The sequence below is a fragment of the Cyprinus carpio genome, chromosome A18 (assembly GCF_018340385.1).
Source record: "Cyprinus carpio isolate SPL01 chromosome A18, ASM1834038v1, whole genome shotgun sequence".
In the NCBI taxonomy this organism is placed as follows: domain Eukaryota; kingdom Metazoa; phylum Chordata; class Actinopteri; order Cypriniformes; family Cyprinidae; genus Cyprinus; species Cyprinus carpio.
In genome coordinates this window covers 29,429,631-29,447,130 of record NC_056589.1, presented here as the reverse complement: position 1 = coordinate 29,447,130, position 17,500 = coordinate 29,429,631, and the positions used below count along the sequence as shown (strand labels likewise).

General features: G+C 40.0%; 2 protein-coding genes across 2 annotated transcripts in view; one reads left to right on the top strand and one right to left on the bottom strand.

Moving 5' to 3' along the window:
• Positions 1 to 11,692, top strand: part of LOC109110405 (serine/threonine-protein kinase ULK3-like) — a 15,194-nt gene extending 3,502 nt beyond the window's left edge. The window contains exons 4-16 of the mRNA XM_042775766.1: positions 1,414 to 1,509; positions 2,225 to 2,368; positions 2,649 to 2,731; positions 3,547 to 3,702; positions 4,813 to 4,918; positions 4,996 to 5,036; positions 5,190 to 5,292; positions 5,366 to 5,430; positions 5,515 to 5,593; positions 8,096 to 8,136; positions 10,125 to 10,172; positions 10,239 to 10,302; positions 11,172 to 11,692. Of these exons, the coding sequence (XP_042631700.1) occupies positions 1,414 to 1,509; positions 2,225 to 2,368; positions 2,649 to 2,731; positions 3,547 to 3,702; positions 4,813 to 4,918; positions 4,996 to 5,036; positions 5,190 to 5,292; positions 5,366 to 5,430; positions 5,515 to 5,593; positions 8,096 to 8,136; positions 10,125 to 10,172; positions 10,239 to 10,302; positions 11,172 to 11,188 (1,043 nt within the window). The 3' untranslated portion in view covers positions 11,189 to 11,692. The remainder of the gene's footprint in view (positions 1 to 1,413; positions 1,510 to 2,224; positions 2,369 to 2,648; positions 2,732 to 3,546; positions 3,703 to 4,812; positions 4,919 to 4,995; positions 5,037 to 5,189; positions 5,293 to 5,365; positions 5,431 to 5,514; positions 5,594 to 8,095; positions 8,137 to 10,124; positions 10,173 to 10,238; positions 10,303 to 11,171) is intronic.
• Positions 11,693 to 14,176: 2,484 nt separating this feature from the next.
• On the bottom strand, positions 14,177 to 16,701 carry LOC109110406 (growth arrest-specific protein 1-like). Its single transcript, XM_019123455.2, has one exon. It carries the CDS (start codon positions 15,992 to 15,994, stop codon positions 15,245 to 15,247), a length of 750 nt encoding a protein of 249 aa, XP_018979000.2. The 5' UTR covers positions 15,995 to 16,701; the 3' UTR covers positions 14,177 to 15,244.
• Between the last annotated feature and the right edge of the window lie 799 nt (positions 16,702 to 17,500).

The following is a 17,500-nucleotide window of genomic DNA, read 5'->3' as shown; positions in this document are numbered from 1 at the left end:
CTGTCTCCTTTCCTGCTTGTATATGACAACAATGTTAGCATCCTTCCAGTCCTGTGGGAGGGTCCCATGTTCCCAGATGTTTTGAATCAGGAGGTGCAGGCGCCGCGTGAGGGTGTATCCTCCATGTTTGAAAAACCTCTGCAGGGATTCCATCGGGCCACAGTCCAGCGCTTTTGTTGTTTGTTTTTCAGCCCTGAAATAGCTTGCCGGAGTTTTCTGAAAAAGTGGTGGAGTATCCAGGTGCCATGGTTGGTGGCAAGTCTGGCAGATGTATCCAGGATGTGTTGGTCAACAGGGTTGGTGTGGTTGAAGAGATTCTCAAATGATTTACCCAACGGGCAAGAATCTCGTGGCGGTCCTTGAAGAGCGTAGACCCCTCAGCTGATCGGACTGGAGCAATCACCCGCCCGCTTCCTGGGGCCGTACAATTCTTTTATGGCATCGTAAAAGCCTTGAGTGTTATTGCAGTCTGCCAGGTTTTTGGATTTCGTGCGCCTTTTTCACCCACCAGATGTGTTCTCCATAGTCCGAAGGGCTCGCTGGGTTTTGCTCTTGCAGCAGTGAAGGTGGCTTTATGGGTAGGAGATCCAGGGCAGGACAAGAGAGCTTTATGGGCTTCATGCTTGGTTTTTTTAAGAAGTGACTGTATCTCAGCTGAGTTGCAGTCAAACCAGTCCTGGTGATGTTTCCTTGATTGGCCAAGCGCTTCTGAAGCAGCGTTATGAAATAGCCTGGCGTAGAGCTGGCCAATCAGCTGATCCTCCGGGATCATGTTGAAGGTTTTCAGCAAGAAGCCGTCGGAGGTTGTCTTTGATGGTGAGGTTGTTCAAAGCTGTGCAGTTTAGTTTCTTGTTTGGGACTCGCCTCGGAACACGAGGTTGAATACTCATGAGTAATTTGGATCTGACCATGAGATGGTCAGTCCAGCACTCAGCTCCGCGCATAACACGAGTGGAAGGACATCTCGTCTATCCTTTTGACGGACAATCACGTAATCCAGGAGAGGCCAGTGTTTTGAGGGGGGGTGCTGCCAGGTGGTCTTGAGCCTGTTCTTCATCTGGAAAATGGTGTTAGTGATGACCAGTGGTGCTCTGCACAGAGAGAGAGGAGTCTGAGCCCGTTGCGGTTTCATTCATTTTCCCACACCATGCTGGCCGATGACTTTACTCCATACCATATGCTCCGAACCCACTCTAGCATTGAAGTCTCCCATGAGTATGAGCCTGTCTTTAGCCGGGGGTTTGCCTTCTTCCGCCTTCCCAGCCGTTGTGGTGGTTCTCACACCACCATCTTCCGTCTGCGCCGCCGTTGGGGTCTTTGCTATTTGCCCATAGTTGGGACTATTTACCCATAGCTGGCACACACACACACACACACACACAGGATCTATAATGATGAAATGTGTGTGTTTAGCGTGCTCTCTTCAGTTTCTCCATGAGAAGAACATCTCTCATCTGGACCTCAAACCACAGAACATCCTGCTGAGTGGAAACGTGCTGAAGCTGGCAGGTGAAACATTGTCTGCAAACATAACAGATATACAGTATAGTTATAGTATAGTAACTTATAGTATAGGAACGATTGATTTGAACACAACTAAAAATGTCTGCAATTCAAAAGGTTTCTGCAAGTAAATTTAAGATGCCGTTACTTTTCAATTACTTTTACGCACACAAAATTCTTATGATTTAAATATCTCTGCTCTCCACCACAAGAATATAGAAATAACTTTTACTGTACCTTCTGATCTTGTCAGTGCAAATGTCCAAAGATTTTTAAATCAAGATGCATTTACTTGATTTACATTTACTTGAAGCCTTGTATTGAGAAATATGGTTAAAACAGAGAAAAATCAACTTTAATCAAAGGAAAAACAGGTTTCCATTCCCCAATGACAGATATCTGTTCTTGCTTTATGCATGAAGTAAAATAACATTTAATTGTATCCAGTTTCCAGGTAACAAGACTTCATATCTTCAGTATGCATCTCCAGGAAATGTATCTTGATTTAAGGATGTGTAGATATTTGTACTGGAAAACAAGACTTTTAATGTCATGACTTTATGAATTTGATTTAAGACCTTTTTAAGAAACCCTATTATCTCAATAGAAGATGTTTTCTAGAGGTGTTCTGTTCACGTGTCTGACGTCATTTGAATGAGTCTGATGTGATTTCACGTCTCAGCGTCTCATAAAAGAGGTGAATGATGGGTTGTGTGTGTAGATTTTGGTTTTGCGCAGTACATGAGCCCCTGGGACGAGCAGCAGGCTCTGAGAGGCTCTCCGCTCTACATGGCTCCAGAGATAGTGTGCAGACGCTATTATGACGCTCGAGTGGATCTGTGGTCCGTCGGGGTCATTTTATACGGTGAGACACACAAATAACTCTAGATTTAAAGAAATAAATCATCATTTACACTGAAGACTGGAGTAATGATGCTGAAAATACAGCTGCGCATCACAGAAATAAATTACAGTTTAACACATATTCACACAGAAAAATTGTAATAATATTTCACAATTTTTAATGTATTTTTAGCTGATTATTGCAGCCTCGGTGAGCAGAAGAGACTTCTTACAAAAACACTAATAAATCATTATTATTCCACATTTTTGACCGGCTGCATGTGTGTCTTTTTTGAGGGCAGAAGCTTTATTTGGACGAGCTCCCTTCGCCTCTCGCTCTTTTGCTGAACTAGAAGAGAAGATCCGCAGTGAGAAACCCATCGAGGTGAGGATTAATGTCCGTCTCACTACACGCAGGAGTTTTGTTATAATAATCAATGGTATTTTCATTGGACAAAAATCATTAAATGTTACAAAATCTAATGTTTTGTTAAAAGGAATAGTTCAGGATGAGTTTGTTTCTTCATCAGGTTTGTAGAAATGTAGCACTGCATCAGTGTCTCAGCAATGGATGCTCTGCAGTGAATGGGTGCCGTCGGAATGAGAGTCCAAACAGCTGATAAAAACATCACAATAATCCACAAGTAATCCACAGCACTCCAGTCCATCAGTTAACATCTGGAGAAGACAAAAGATGAAACACATCCAGCATTAAGACCTTTTTTTACTAAAATACATAGAGTTCATAATCCATAATAACACTTCCTGCAGTGAAAAAGTGCATCTCCTGTTGTCTATCACATCAAAATCCAGTCACATATTTGTTTAGAGCTGTTTAAACGCTGCTTGATCTGTGCAGATTTCTCTCCTGATTCACACCAGAACACTTTTTCACTGGAGGAAGTGTTATTATGGATTATAAACTCAATGTATTTGAGTTAAAAACGTCTTAATGCTGGATGTGTTTCATCTTTTGTCTTCTCCAGATGTTCACTGATGGACTGGAGTGCTGTGGATTACTTGTGGATTATTGTGATGTTTTATCAAACTTTTTCAAACCAAAAACCAAACCCACCCAAACACCGAATCAACTCATCATAACTCTCACACTAATGAGTCAGTATACTCTTCCTTCTCTCTGCACCACTAGATGGTGTGGTCGTCTCAGACGTTGCTGTGATCTGCTCTCTGTGTGTTTAGCTGCCGTCCGGAGCGAGAGTTTCTCGTGACTGTCGAGATCTGCTGCTGCGGCTGCTGGAGCGAGACCCGGACCGCCGCATCACGTTTGACGAGTTCTTCCTGCATCCCTTCGTGGATCTGGAGCACATGCCCAGCGCCGAGAGCCTCGGGAAGGCCGTGAGTGCGACAGAGTCAGCGCAGATGAACTCACACTAACACTCTCACGTGTTTATTTTAATCCTGAAGTGACAAAAGCACCGATGCTCGACTCTAGCGTCAGACCGAACTTCAGCAAATGTGTCACACAGATGCTGCTCTTCAAACACACAAACACTCGTTCAGTGCAGAGGTAGATCACAGGAGTCTGTCCGTTTGTTTAAGAGCTGGTTTCTGCCACTTATTCCCTCATTCAGTTAGATTCTGATTCATAAGCTCTTGATTCAATTCGGTTTTATTTATTTATTTTTCATTATACGCCACATCAGCATCAAAGGCTATATTCTCACCAATACTTCAATGAATTGTATACTATAATTTAACAATATTGTTTTTTACGAACTAAGTAATTTTTTAAAACAGCTTAAATAATTACAAAATTTAAATAATTTAAAAAAAATCAACAAAAAAAAAATCTAATTGATATTTGATAGAAATTAAAATATTTTTCCAGAAGAAATGGTTTTTCAAAATGTTCATTAATGTTCTTTTTGAGTAAAAACGTTTCCTAGTATCATTTAACACTCTTAATAAAATATATATTTAATTCAGATTTTAGATAGCTTTTATTATTATTATTATTAGCCATCCTGATTTAGATAAATGTCTGTAGTCATTTGCATTGCTTTTTTTTTTGAGTGAAACTGTTCAAGGATCCACTTAAAAAGAACGAAATGTTGCATTGTTAAAATCACAACTAATGAAAAAATTCCTCTTTATTTTTACCCAGCCATTTGTTGAAGTGTGCACTTTTCTCTAAATGCATGTGTAATTATGACAAACATCAGATATACACTACAGAAATGATTGTTTTCCAATGTTCTCCAATAGTAAAAATGTCTAAACTTACTTGAATCAAAATGCATTTATTGTCATATCTGTCATTGAGGTCAGAAAAATAACTAAATTCATAAGAAAAACAAGATTTTTTTCTGGTTTTAAGCTTAAACTCACTTAATTTGGATAAGTAAATGTACTTTAAGAATGTTTAGATATTTGTACTGGAAAACAAGACTAATCCTAAGTAAGAAAGTCATGTTTTGCGGTGTGTGGACTGTATCTGTGTTCTAGAAAGCGCTGGTGTTGCAGGCGGTGCAGAAGGACCAGGATGGAGAGCGATCGGCTGCGTTATCTCTCTACTGTAGTGCACTCGAACACTTCGTTCCTGCCATTCACTGTAAGACACCAGCGTCTCCGTCTCTCTGTTACTCCAGTCACTGTTCGCTCTCATCATCTCTGTCTCTGCTCTTTCAGATGAGACGGACAGACAGAAGAAGGAAGCACTGAGACAAAAGGTACTGTAAATAAAAGCATTTATCATCACCGTCATGTCGTTCCAAACCCGTGGGAACTGAGGCTCTAAAATTAAAAAAAGAAGCAATTATGAAGTTAGTTCATAATACTGATCCAAGAACAATAAACGTGTCTCTTCATTTGTTTTCTCTCAGGTGAATCAGTATGTGTCTCGTGCCGAGGAGCTCAAAGCGCTGGTCAGATCGGACAACAAGAACAGTTTTGAGGAGGCACGATCAACCAGGAACATATTAATAGGTGAGCAGTACTTCATTACTGATTTCTAACAGCTAACTCCTGTTTTGACATTCAAGTCTTTCGTTGTTCACAGAAATGTCTAGAGATCAGCCGCGTTTACTGGCTGCCCTGGAAGTGGCGTCCACTGCTGTTGCCCAGGTAACTGTTATGATGGCTCATTTGCATATGCGTCATGTGAGCTGCAGTGTTGCATGATGGGTGATTGAGTTGCGATGTGTGCAGGAGGAGAGCGGTGCGGAGGACTATGACACGCTTGATTTATACCAGCAGAGTCTGGGCGAGCTGCTGCTGGCGCTAGCAGGTAAATGTTCATTTGTATTAACTATTATTATTATTTATAAAACACAGGTGTCAGTTTTATATATGAAGCTTAGCAACCATCAAGAACACCCTAGCAGCCACCTAGTAACAACTTACAATACCGTTGCAACCACCAAGCAACAGCCTAGCAACCATCAGAATACCCTAGTAACTGCTTAGCAACAGGTGTAAACACTCATAGCACCCAGGCAACCACCTAGCAACAGCCTAGCAACCATCCAGAACACCCTTGCAACCATCTAGTAACAACACAGAATACCATCGTAACCACCGAGCAACAGCCTGGCAACCATCAGAATACCCTAGTAACTGCTTAGCAACAGGTGTAAACACTCATAGCACCCAAGCAACCACCTAGCAACAGCCTAGCAACCATCCAGAACACCCTTGCAACCATCTAGTAACAACACAGAATACCATCGTAACCACCAAGCAACAGCTTGGCAACCATCAGAATACCCTTGCAACTGCTTAGCAACAGGTGTAAACACTCAGAGCACTCTAGCAACCACCTAGTAACAACACAGAATACCATAGCAACCACCGGGCAACAGCCTAGCAACCTTCCAGAAGACCCTCACAACCACCTAGAATACCACAGCAACCACTGAGCAACAGCCTAGCAACATCCCGAATACCCAAGCAACTGTTTAGTAACTACACAGAATACCATAGCAACCACCTAGCAATAGCCAATCAACCACCTACTAATAACCCAGAATAACATATCAACCATCAAGCAATAGCTTAGCAACCATAAGAATACCCTAGCAACTGCTTAGCAAAGTGTGGAAACACTCAGAACACCCTAGCAACCACCTAGTAACAACAGAATACCATAGCAACCACCAAGCAACAGCCTGGTAACCATCAGAATAGCATAACAACTGCTTAGCAAAGAGTGTAAACACTCAGAACATCCTAAAAACCACTTAGCAACAATCAGAATACCCTAGCAACTGCTTAGCAACAGTTGTAAACACTCAGAGCACTCAAGCAACCACCCAGCGAGAGCCTAGCAACCATCCAGAACACCCTTGAAACCACCTAGTAACAACACAGAATACCATAGCAACCACCGGGCAACAACCTAGCAACCATCCAGAACACCCTCACAACCACCTAGAATACCACAGCAACCACTGAGCAACAGCCTAGCAACATCCTGAATACCCAAACAACTGCTTAGTAACTACACAGAATACCATAGCAACCACCAAGCAATAGCCAATCAACCACCTACTAATAACCCAGAATAACATATCAACCATCAAGCAATAGCTTAGCAACCATAAGAATACCCTAGCAACTGCTTAACAAAGAGTGTAAACACTCAGAACATCCTAAAAACCACCTAGCAACAATCAGAATACCCTAGCAACTGCTTAGCAACAGTTGTAAACACTCAAAGCACTCAAGCAACCACCCAGTGAGAGCCTAGCAACCATCCAGAACACCCTTGAAACCACCTAGTAACAACACAGAATACCATAGCAACCACCAAGCAAGAGTCTAGCAGCCATCAGAATACCCTAGCAACTGCTTAGCAACAGGTGTTAACACACAGAACACCCTAGAAACCACCTAGCAACCATGCAGAACACCCTAGCAACCACCTAGTAACAATACAGAATACCATAGCAACCACCCAGTACACACTAGTGAGTGAGTGTTGGACAAACATCACTGACATTTTTTTTTCCTGAAAATTAAAAATGTGGTTCTTCATAATCTGATGAGCGTTATAGAGGAAGGCGATGGTGGAGGGACGTCAGGCATCCAGATGTGTCGGTGAGTGGTTGCCAGGTCAGCGTGTGTGGTACGATCATCTCGCCGTCATCTGGATCTCATTGAGAGCAGCTCTCTTCATTCTCAGAGTTATTAAATACCGAACCAAATGAAAACCGTTATCTCTCAAACTCCTCGAGAGCTCCAGACTCTCTCCGCTCCCAGCACTCTGCTGGATTCCAGCCTCACTGCAGGTTTTTTTTGGCTGATGTTGATCTGTTACGGTGCTAATGCCAGCGCTGGCCTAATGAAAACAGCCGCCGGGCTGCTTTAGGGCTCAGTGTGCAAGACTGTTTAACAGTTAACGCAGGCATCTGTGAGAGATAATACAGCTGTCTGTCAAGCATTTCTTGATGACTCTGTTTATTCTGCTGCTCATTGGTAAGTTAAGCATAGGGGTTCTTCCAGATTACTAAATATTCAACTGTTGTGCTATTGCTTTACCGATAAAGAAACAGAAATAAACAATCCCACCGATTTACACTGAAGAAGAGACTTTATTTAATGCTTTCATTGCTCTTGCAACTACATAGCAACGTGCTAAAACCCGCTAGTTACTCTCTGGAGGTTGAAAGCAGAAGTCAGCATTCGTCAGTGTTATCGTGTGTGTGTGTGTGTGTGTATGGAAAGTGAAGCCGTCTGCAGTGGTGTGTGTTGTTATGAGCTGATATGTCTCTCTGTGTGTCTCCTGCAGCTGAATCTCAGGGCCGGCGCAGAGAGCTGCTCCACAGCGAGGTGAGAAGGTCACTATTACTGTGCTCGTGACATCTGAATGAAACCTTGAGCGCTTCATATGTCATTATGGGCTCATGAACCACTGACACATGACTCATGCATCAGACACAATCTGCACAAAAATCACATTCCAATATCAGAGCTTTAAAGGTGCTGATCTAAGTTTGTCATGCTAATTATGCTAGAAACATGCTAACAACATGCTAATCATGCTAGAAACATGTTAGCAACATGCTAGTCACGCTAAAACATGCTAGCAACATACTAACAACATGGTAATCATGCTAGCAACATGTTAATCGTGGGATAGGGTTAGGGTTAGAACTAACAACATGCTAATCATGCAAAAAATGCTAACAACATTCTATTCATGTTAAAAACATGATAATCATGTTTAAATATGCTAACAACATACAAGCAACTTGCTAATCATGCTAGAAACACGCTAATCATGTTAAAACATGATTAGAAACATGTTATCAATATGTTAATTATGCTAAGAATATGCTAGCAATGCATTAACAACATGTTAATCATGCTAGAATCATGTTAGTCATGCTAGCAACATGCTAAAAATGCTAACAACATGTTAATCATGCTAGAAACATGCTAGCAACATATTAATAATGCTAGCGACATGCTAATCATGGAAAAAATGCTAACAATATGGTAGTCATGTTACAAAACATGCTACTAACATGTTAACAACATGGTAATCATGCTAGAAACATGTTAGCAACATGCAAATCATGCTAGGAACATGCTAGCAACATGTTAATTATGCTAGCGACATGCTTACCATACAAAAAATGCTAACAACATGGTAGTCATGCTACTAACATGTTAACAACATGGTAATCATGCTAGAAACATGCTAGCAACATGTTAAATCATGTTAGCAATGTGTTAAATCGTGCTAACAACATCAAACTTTCAAACTTCAAGCTTTTACATCTGCTTCAAACTTTCAGACGAGGCTTTTTCAAGCCCCCTTCAAACTTTACTCATCTTTCTGCTTTGAAATGTGTCCTGTGTCGGAATGTCTGTTTTTGTTTTGGTCTGTGTGACTCCGCCCACTGCCAGTTTACCCAATAGGATTTAATCTAAATAGCTCTATGAGCAGAAGAACATTGAAGCGCAGATAAATAAACAGTGTATGACTCATCACCTCACCATCACCAGCAACAGTTCACCCAAAAATGAAAATTCTGCCATCATTTGCTCACCCTCAAGTTGTTCCAAGCCTGCATTAGTTTCTTTCTTCAGTTCAACACAAAATATATATTTTGAAGAATGTTGTTAGGCAAACAGATAGCCATTGACTTCCATAGTATGGAAAAAAATAAATACTGTGGAAGTCAGTAGCAGCTGTTTGCTTATCAACATTCTTCAAAATATATATTTTGTGTTCAAGGATCTGATGAGTGCATGATGACATTATTTTCATTTTTGGGTGAACTGTTGCTTTAACATGAAGTACTGAAATAACTAAAACATACTGAAAAAAAATACACAAAAATCACTAAAACTTTAACTCAAAATAAAAAAGAAAATGCAAAATGTGAAACTAAAATCTAATTCGAAATATTACTTAAAAACTCTAATGGTATGTCAATGATATGAAAGTGAACTTCTGGCAGCACTGACCGTATTACGCTGAGCCTGACGTAAAGAAGGTGGAGACAAACTCGGCTCATCCAGATCACATGACCTGTTGTTTTAATGATCTCACCGCTCTGATATTTGGTGAAACGTGTGGCCCTCAGCTAAAAAAACACCTCCATGCTCCGAGAGAAAACACAGACGCTCAGACATTCACAAAACCTGCTCCTCGCTCTCTTATGAATCCGAATCAGATGGATTGATAGTGTTGTCATGTAAACACTGTGCGGGTGTCTTGCAGCGAGACGCATCTGTTTCATCAGCTGAGTTGAATATGATAATAAGGGAACATGTCAGCTCATTTATCTCCTGATTTTCTCTCGCAGATCAAAAGTCTGATGAGTCGAGCTGAATACCTCAAAGAGCTGATCAAGGTAATCGGCGTCGTATCTCTCGCTCCGCTCGTTTAGTGAAGCATCGTCTAACGCTTGTGTTTGCAGATGCGGGAAACTCAGACGGACGAATCGCTGAAGAAAGACGCTGCTGCTGAATCTGTCAGATCCTGTAAGTACAGATCATATTCATAAAGACAATAACGTGTTTCCATAGCTTCCTGTTTCAGTAGGAAATAAATCATCCTAGGAAGAAAAAATGCTCATTTAAACCTTTTCATGGGTTCCTTAAAGTTACAATTAAAATGTAAAAATGAATACATTTAAATGAAAAGAAAAAATAATAATTTTCATTTTTTTGGGTGAACTGTTGCGTTAACATGAAGTACTGAAAAAACTAAAACTAATACTGAAATAAAAATGAATAGAAACTATACAAATAAATAAAATAAATAGATAAAATAAATACATTTAAAATCATAAATAAGAAAAAATACATTAAAATAAATGGAATTAATAATAAAAATATTGTTTTTGGTAACACTTTAGAATAAGATTTTGTAAACTATATTTAATGCATTAACTAACAATGAGCAATACATTTGTTACAATATTTATTAATATTCATTAACATTAGTTAATAAAAACACAATTGTTCATAGTTAGTCCATGTTAGCTGAGGTCTATTAAAATATATTAATAGATACAACTTTTGATTTTAATAATGCGTTAGTAAATGTTGGAATCAACATTAAGATTAGTAAAAATACTTCAGAAGTATTTTTCATTGTTAATGTTAACAGATAGAACCTTGTTGTAAAGTGTTACCAAGTTTTTAATTTTTTTTTATTTTTATTTTTTCTGAACACATCTAAAGAATCACTTTTTATTGGATCCCTGATAAGAAATAATTCTTCAACCTGAGCAAAAAGCAGAATAATTACGTGTGAAATACGCTTCTACACTCACTGGCTTGGGCTAAACTGACCTCTCTCTCTCTCTCTCTCTCTCTCTCTTGCTCTCTCTCTCTCTCTCTCTCAGCTTGTTGTTTACAGTGAGCTGCGGGTTCTCGTCATGGTAACGGATGCAGCGTGTAACACAGCTGGAGAATTCACAGCATCTGATTGGCTCCTGGCAGACAGATTTCATCTCAGAAAAATGTCCAGATTGTAAAATCACTCCTCTCGATTTAAAGACACACACACACACACATGCATCCATGCAAACACACAATCTCAGACCCACACACACACACACACACACACACACACATCGAGGCCGACCGCAGCTCTACCGCAGATCCAGCAGCATGAGAGAGGTGTAGCTTTCTGAGTGTTTACTCTGGACTCACACACACACACACACACACACACACACACACTTACAAAGGGACGTTTAGAATACCGTGTGCATGTGTTAAACAAGCTCTGATTCCTGGTGATTGTGGGGTTATTTATTCACTGTCTGATTTGAACGAAAGCATCATCTGTATTTCTCTCTCTCTGAGTGAATATTTTCTTGCATTATAAATTTCTGTTGGCCATAAATTGTAATTTCCTCTCCGCATTCCTCCGGTAATATAATTCCTCCCCTGCATTCCTCTTTCCTCTCTGGAATAAATCAGCCTGTAGAAACCATCATCATATTCACAACAACAAAACACAACCGTAACACTTTACTGTAGACAACATTCATGAAGCTGAGTTCATTTCAGCATTTACTTACACATTATTAAAATCAAAAGTTTAAAATAATCACACTTGAGTTTGGGAACCAATTCTCACTTTTAACTATGACTTTTGCTTCAATAAACTCCTGATTTGCTGTTTATTAATAGTTAGTAAAGTAGTCGTTAAGTTTGGGTTTAAGGATTAAGGGATCTATAATATGCTCATGCAGAATAAGGCATTAATATGAGTTTTATAAGTACTAATAAACAGCCGATGTGCTAGTAATATGCATGATAATAAACTAGTTCCCTGTCTTCCCTTTGATTAGATTTTTCTGACCCCATTTTCAGATATTTTCATACAAGATTTAATAAGTCATTTAGTTTCTCAAGTAAATGCACCTTGATTTAAAAATATTCAGATATTTGTCATGCATAACACAAAAATACTGAGGAAGAACGTCACTTTTTTTGCAGCATAGTGACGATTGATGTAAGAAATTGCATTAATTAAAGGTGTAGTTTAATCAGATCTCAGGAGCTCTGGAGTTTCATCAGAGAGGACAGGTAAGGATCGTAGCTCACACACACACACACACACACACACAATGGCCCTGTTGTTACAGACCTGTGTGTTCTGCCAGCTCCGTCCTGGATCTCTCTCTGCAACTCGAGCTCAGAGAAGTCATGCCAGCTCAACATCAGTGTACGGAGGGACGGTAATCCTACACACACACACACACACACACACACACACACACACACATTGACGTGTATGTTGTGAATAGAACATCGTGCCCACCGAACACAATGCTGGCTTTACAATGGGGTCCCAGATAAATGAGGAACGGGCCCCGTCTCCCCTGCTTTTGTTTATTCTGATCCTGTTTCGGTGGGGGTTCAGCAGGAGGAAAGAGGGGCTTTAGTGTCGAGTAAGTCGAGTTCCTGCTCGTTGTTTTCATAGAAAAAGCCAGAGAGCCTCCGGCATCTGCGGTACAGCTCTCCACAGACTTCACAGCACGCAGACGCTTCGAATTAAAGCACACGGCATCAAGCGTGCAGCGCTTAAACATTAGAGTTTACCAGCGAGCAAGCTGAGTCTGAAGCAACAGAACGCGGTGTTTTCCAGTAAATATCTGAACATTCTCAAATCAAGATGCATTTTGTCCTTGAAGCCAAACGACTCAAGATATTAAGTCTTGTTTTCTGGAGGGAGAAGAAAAATATCTGACAGTGGAGTAAGAAAACTGAACTTAATACAAAGTGAAAACAAGGCTATTATTCTCGTTTTAAGCAAAAATACTCCATTTTGATAAATTTTTTAGAAAACAAGACCTTTTTGGTTTTTACAGTAAATGTATCTTGATTTAAGAATGTTTATATATTTGTACTGGAAAACAAGACATTAGACAAAAATGGTATATATATATATATATTCATTGCCAGTCAAAAGTTTACAAGTCTTACTGACCCCAATGTTTTTTAAGGAAGTCTCTTCTGCTCATCAAGGCTGCATTTAATTGATCCAAAAAACAGCAATCTTGCTAAATGAATAAAAAGTTAAAAAGAACAGCATTTATTCAAAATAAAAATCTTTTCTATCACTTCTTATCAATTTAACACATCCTTGCTGAATAAAAGTTTTAATTTCTTTAAAAAAAAAAGAAAGAATAAAAATGTACTGACCGCAAACTTTTGAACTGTAGTGTATTTTGTTAGAAAAAATTTATATTTTAAATAAATGCTCATCTTTTTAACTTTTTATTCATCAAAGAATCCTGAAAAAAGTATCACAGGTTCCAAAAAAATATGAAGCAGCACAACTGATAATAAATCATCATATTAGAATGATTTCTGAAGATCATGTGACACTGAAGACTGGAGTAATGATGCTGAAAATACAGCTGCGCATCACAGAAATAAATTATATTTTAATGTATATTAAAGTATTTTTATTTTACATCATAATAATAGTTCACAATATTAAAATTTTTACTGTATTTTTTGATCAAATAAATGCAGCCTTGATGAGCAGAAGAGACTCCTGTAAAAAACAAATTATATATATATATATATTTATTATTATTTTTTTTTTTTTTTTGCCCCCAGTATAACCAGACACAACATGAGAAAATTTGTCCAATCGACAGCAAAAATATTAGATACTACATTTTGGATTAATGTGTCCTATATAGCTATATGGAAGAGGATTGTGCACCAGTGATCTTATTAACCAACAACATGTGCTGCTGGTCATTGCTGGAGCTTTTATTGATTGTTATTTATGTCAAACCTGGTTGCGAAAGTGTTCACTGGATTTGGAAATTCATACTCCATGCTTTTCAGTGTATAAATTAACTTAAGACAAGTGTTCATCTCTCATTTCAACATGACTTTTATTTTCTTAATTATTCCAAAATGTATAAATAAATTATTTTCTGTACAAAATGTATGAAACTTTATTAAAATAATTAAACCAGAAACATACTTTACACAAGTAGCTACTATAAACAACAACAGTTCAGTACCTTTAACTAACTTGCTCTGACAGATTCTCCTCGAATGCAGTGATAGTAACTGACCTGAAAGAGAAGAGTGACCACAGAAGAACACAGCGTCCCTCGCGGCAACATCGAGAATGGATGGTTTACGTTTCAATCAGTGTTTGCATACTTGCATAGAGTGTGCTTCTGCTCTTAGAGTTTAAAAAAACTCTAAACTTTAGTCTTTGTAACATTGTTAATAATGCATTATATGCAAAAAAGAAAGGCTGGAAACACTTTAATTAAAGCCTTTAGGTGTAACGCATTATAAAGGCATTTTTTAATGCATTATATCTTTTCATAATTGATTGTAGCCAAAGATAAAATGCATTAAAATATTTGAAAGTCTAACATAATGTCTAACATTATATTGAAAGTCAATATAATGGTGTAACAATATATTTTTAATGCATTATAACTCTGGTTCAGATCATACAATGCATTATTCGGTGCATTACAATGCATTAAAACTTAATTAATAATGCATTATATTTAAAGGCTTTAAAGTGATACCGAAAGGTGTAAAATTGTTTCAAGCTCCAATAAAATACAGACAGTCTTCAGGCACTTGGTGTTGATTTCCAGCATACATGAACACTAGAGATACTTGAGCCACGTGACGGTCGGTGTGCATGCTGTTAAACTCATATCCCAGACCTGATAGTTCAGAGGAAGAGGTCAAACCAATAAAGCTGAAGCGTGAGAGAGAAAGACAGCTTCTGAAGGGCCTCTTCACATTAATGAAGCACTTGGTCCCCAAACCGGCTCCTTCATGTGCACGCGCACGTTTGTCTCCGACCGCGCTGAAACAATACAGAGGCTGAAATCATAACAGCTGATGACAAGGACAAACACTGCTTCAGGAAAGACTGAACGTTCAGCAGTCACCCGCCACACTTTAATTAAAGTGTGCACGCCAGAGCGAATGCAACGCACAGCAGAAGTAACTCTAGAGAACGAGTCGAAGCGCTTGAAGCAGACATCCCCGCGTCAGCATCAGTCGGTTTCGCCTCGTAGTCCTCGTCCTCGTATGCATCGTCTGTGCCATCGTGGTCCACGGAGACGCTGTTGTCTCCTATAGAACACAGTTTGACCATGTTCTGTTTGACCATCTCACAAAACGGCCTCTCCAGACCGTCGCAGACGCATTGGTTCAGCAGCACGCCGTTGGGCTTTAACAGCAGCTCCTCGATGGTGGACCTGCACCGGGACGAACACTTCCTCCCGTTAAACAGCTGTCCGCAGTGGGAGAGATATGCGGTGAGGGATGACTGACAGCTGGGCTCGTCTTCACATCGCTGGCGCGCTTCGGTGCACCCGATCCCATCGGCATCACCCGGATGCGTCCGCGGCAGACAGGGCTCGACGGCTCGTTTGGCCCGCAGGCACTCGGGGTCGACCCCGCAGTCACAGGTCTCTAGAAACGGGCCGTTCGCGGTCTGGTTGAGGCGGATGAGCGCGCTGATGCAGTGGCTCGGACACTGGCGTCTGCTTCCGCGGATGATCCCATCGCATGCCGTCAAATACTGGTTATAGGCGAGCTCACAATCGCGTTCTTCATGACATCGCATCAGCGCCTGCCAGCAAACCATCTGCGCCTCCAGCATCATCACAAACGAGAGGAACGCGACGGGAACGATGCTGCTCTCCATACTGCCCGCGAACTCAGATTATGTGCATGCTTGCATCGATCAGGTGCACTTGAACTGAAATGCGACGTGAAAGCATACCATGGTGCGTCTGTGTTTACTCCACAACGAGGCTGAACAGTTCAGCGGTTATCCATGTGATCAGATCAGACAGCTGCGCGTTTGTTTCCGTGAAAGAATCCTCCTGCGTTTGCATGTTATTTGGAGTGTGTTTTCTGCTTTCGGAGTCCTGTTGCATGCTGCATGTCTTTGTCCCCCCGGCTCTTTCACGCTCGAGACCCCTCCTCCTCCACTCCTCTCTTCATTACGCATTCCGTTGTTCTATTGGTTGCAAACGTGGGGTTCCATAGTAACGTAGTTTTTGGCAAAGCTCGCGTCCTGTACAGGATAAATAAAATGTTTATGAATTTCATGAAGGCGGCGAGCTGTGTGGTCTCTGCATTAGATTACCAAACCCCATCAGCGCGCGCGTGCGCGAGACGCATTCCTCTACTAGAAGCTCAACATCTGCAAACCACTTCTTCAATTTAAAGCGCAGAAAAACAAATCTGTTTCTCTTTAGCGCGAACCCAAGAACAAGCCCCTGTATAAACCGGTGGGTTTCGAGCCTCCTTTGGGGTGTTTTAATCGCGCCCTGATGGAAAAGAAAAGAGCCACAAAAGTGTTTTCTGGACCGTTTCACCCTCTTTGTGTCCGACTGGCCATGCAGCAGCCCGGAGGACCATCAATAGAGAGACTATCCACAACAATGTATTTTACTGCCCTGTCCTTTCATAGCGCACTTGAGATCAGCGAGTCTCTGCTATTCAAATGGAAACAGCTCTGATCGGGGTGGAAAAACTATGCAAAACTGCAACTATCCACAGAGTCTGTTAGCTAGCAGAGAAGAGAACGAGTGCTGTCCAGCAGCAAAAGCTTGTTATCTACACTCTAAAAAATGCTGGGTAGTTTCAACCCAACTTTGGATCAAATATGGAGTAACCCAACTGCTGGGTTGAATTTTTTAATTAAATGTTTAACCCACATTTGACCCAAAGTTGGGTTGAAACTACCCAGCATTTTTAGTGTACATTGATTTTAAAAACCAGGCTTTAAATTTCTAAAAACTACACATTAAAATTCAAATATTAAAATATTTGTGTAAAAATACAACATATCGGCATCAGAGAGGTGAAAAATGGTTGACGTGATATAATGCATCTAAAATGGTTTTAAAAACATCTATTTCTAATTGTTGTATGAATGCTATGCATGCATTTTTTTAATGAGAGAATACATGGTTATTAGCTAAATGGTCATAATGCATGACTCATAAACTGTAGAACAGATAAAAAGTGATTAAAAACACTTTAAGGCAGGTGAATAGAGTTAAAAAAAGAAATTGAGGAAACAGTCTTTAATTGTAATTGTTTTGTAACTGAAATCTACAGACACAAATAGATAAAGCGTATTTTGTATGATTTATTTCCACTAGTCTTGAAACAACGCGTTACGAAAAGACAAATAAGT

Bases quoted from the DNA above. Each gene is read 5' to 3' on its own strand.
- LOC109110406 (XM_019123455.2), bottom strand. From the start codon at position 15,994: ATGGAGAGCAGCATCGTTCCCGTCGCGTTCCTCTCGTTTGTGATGATG.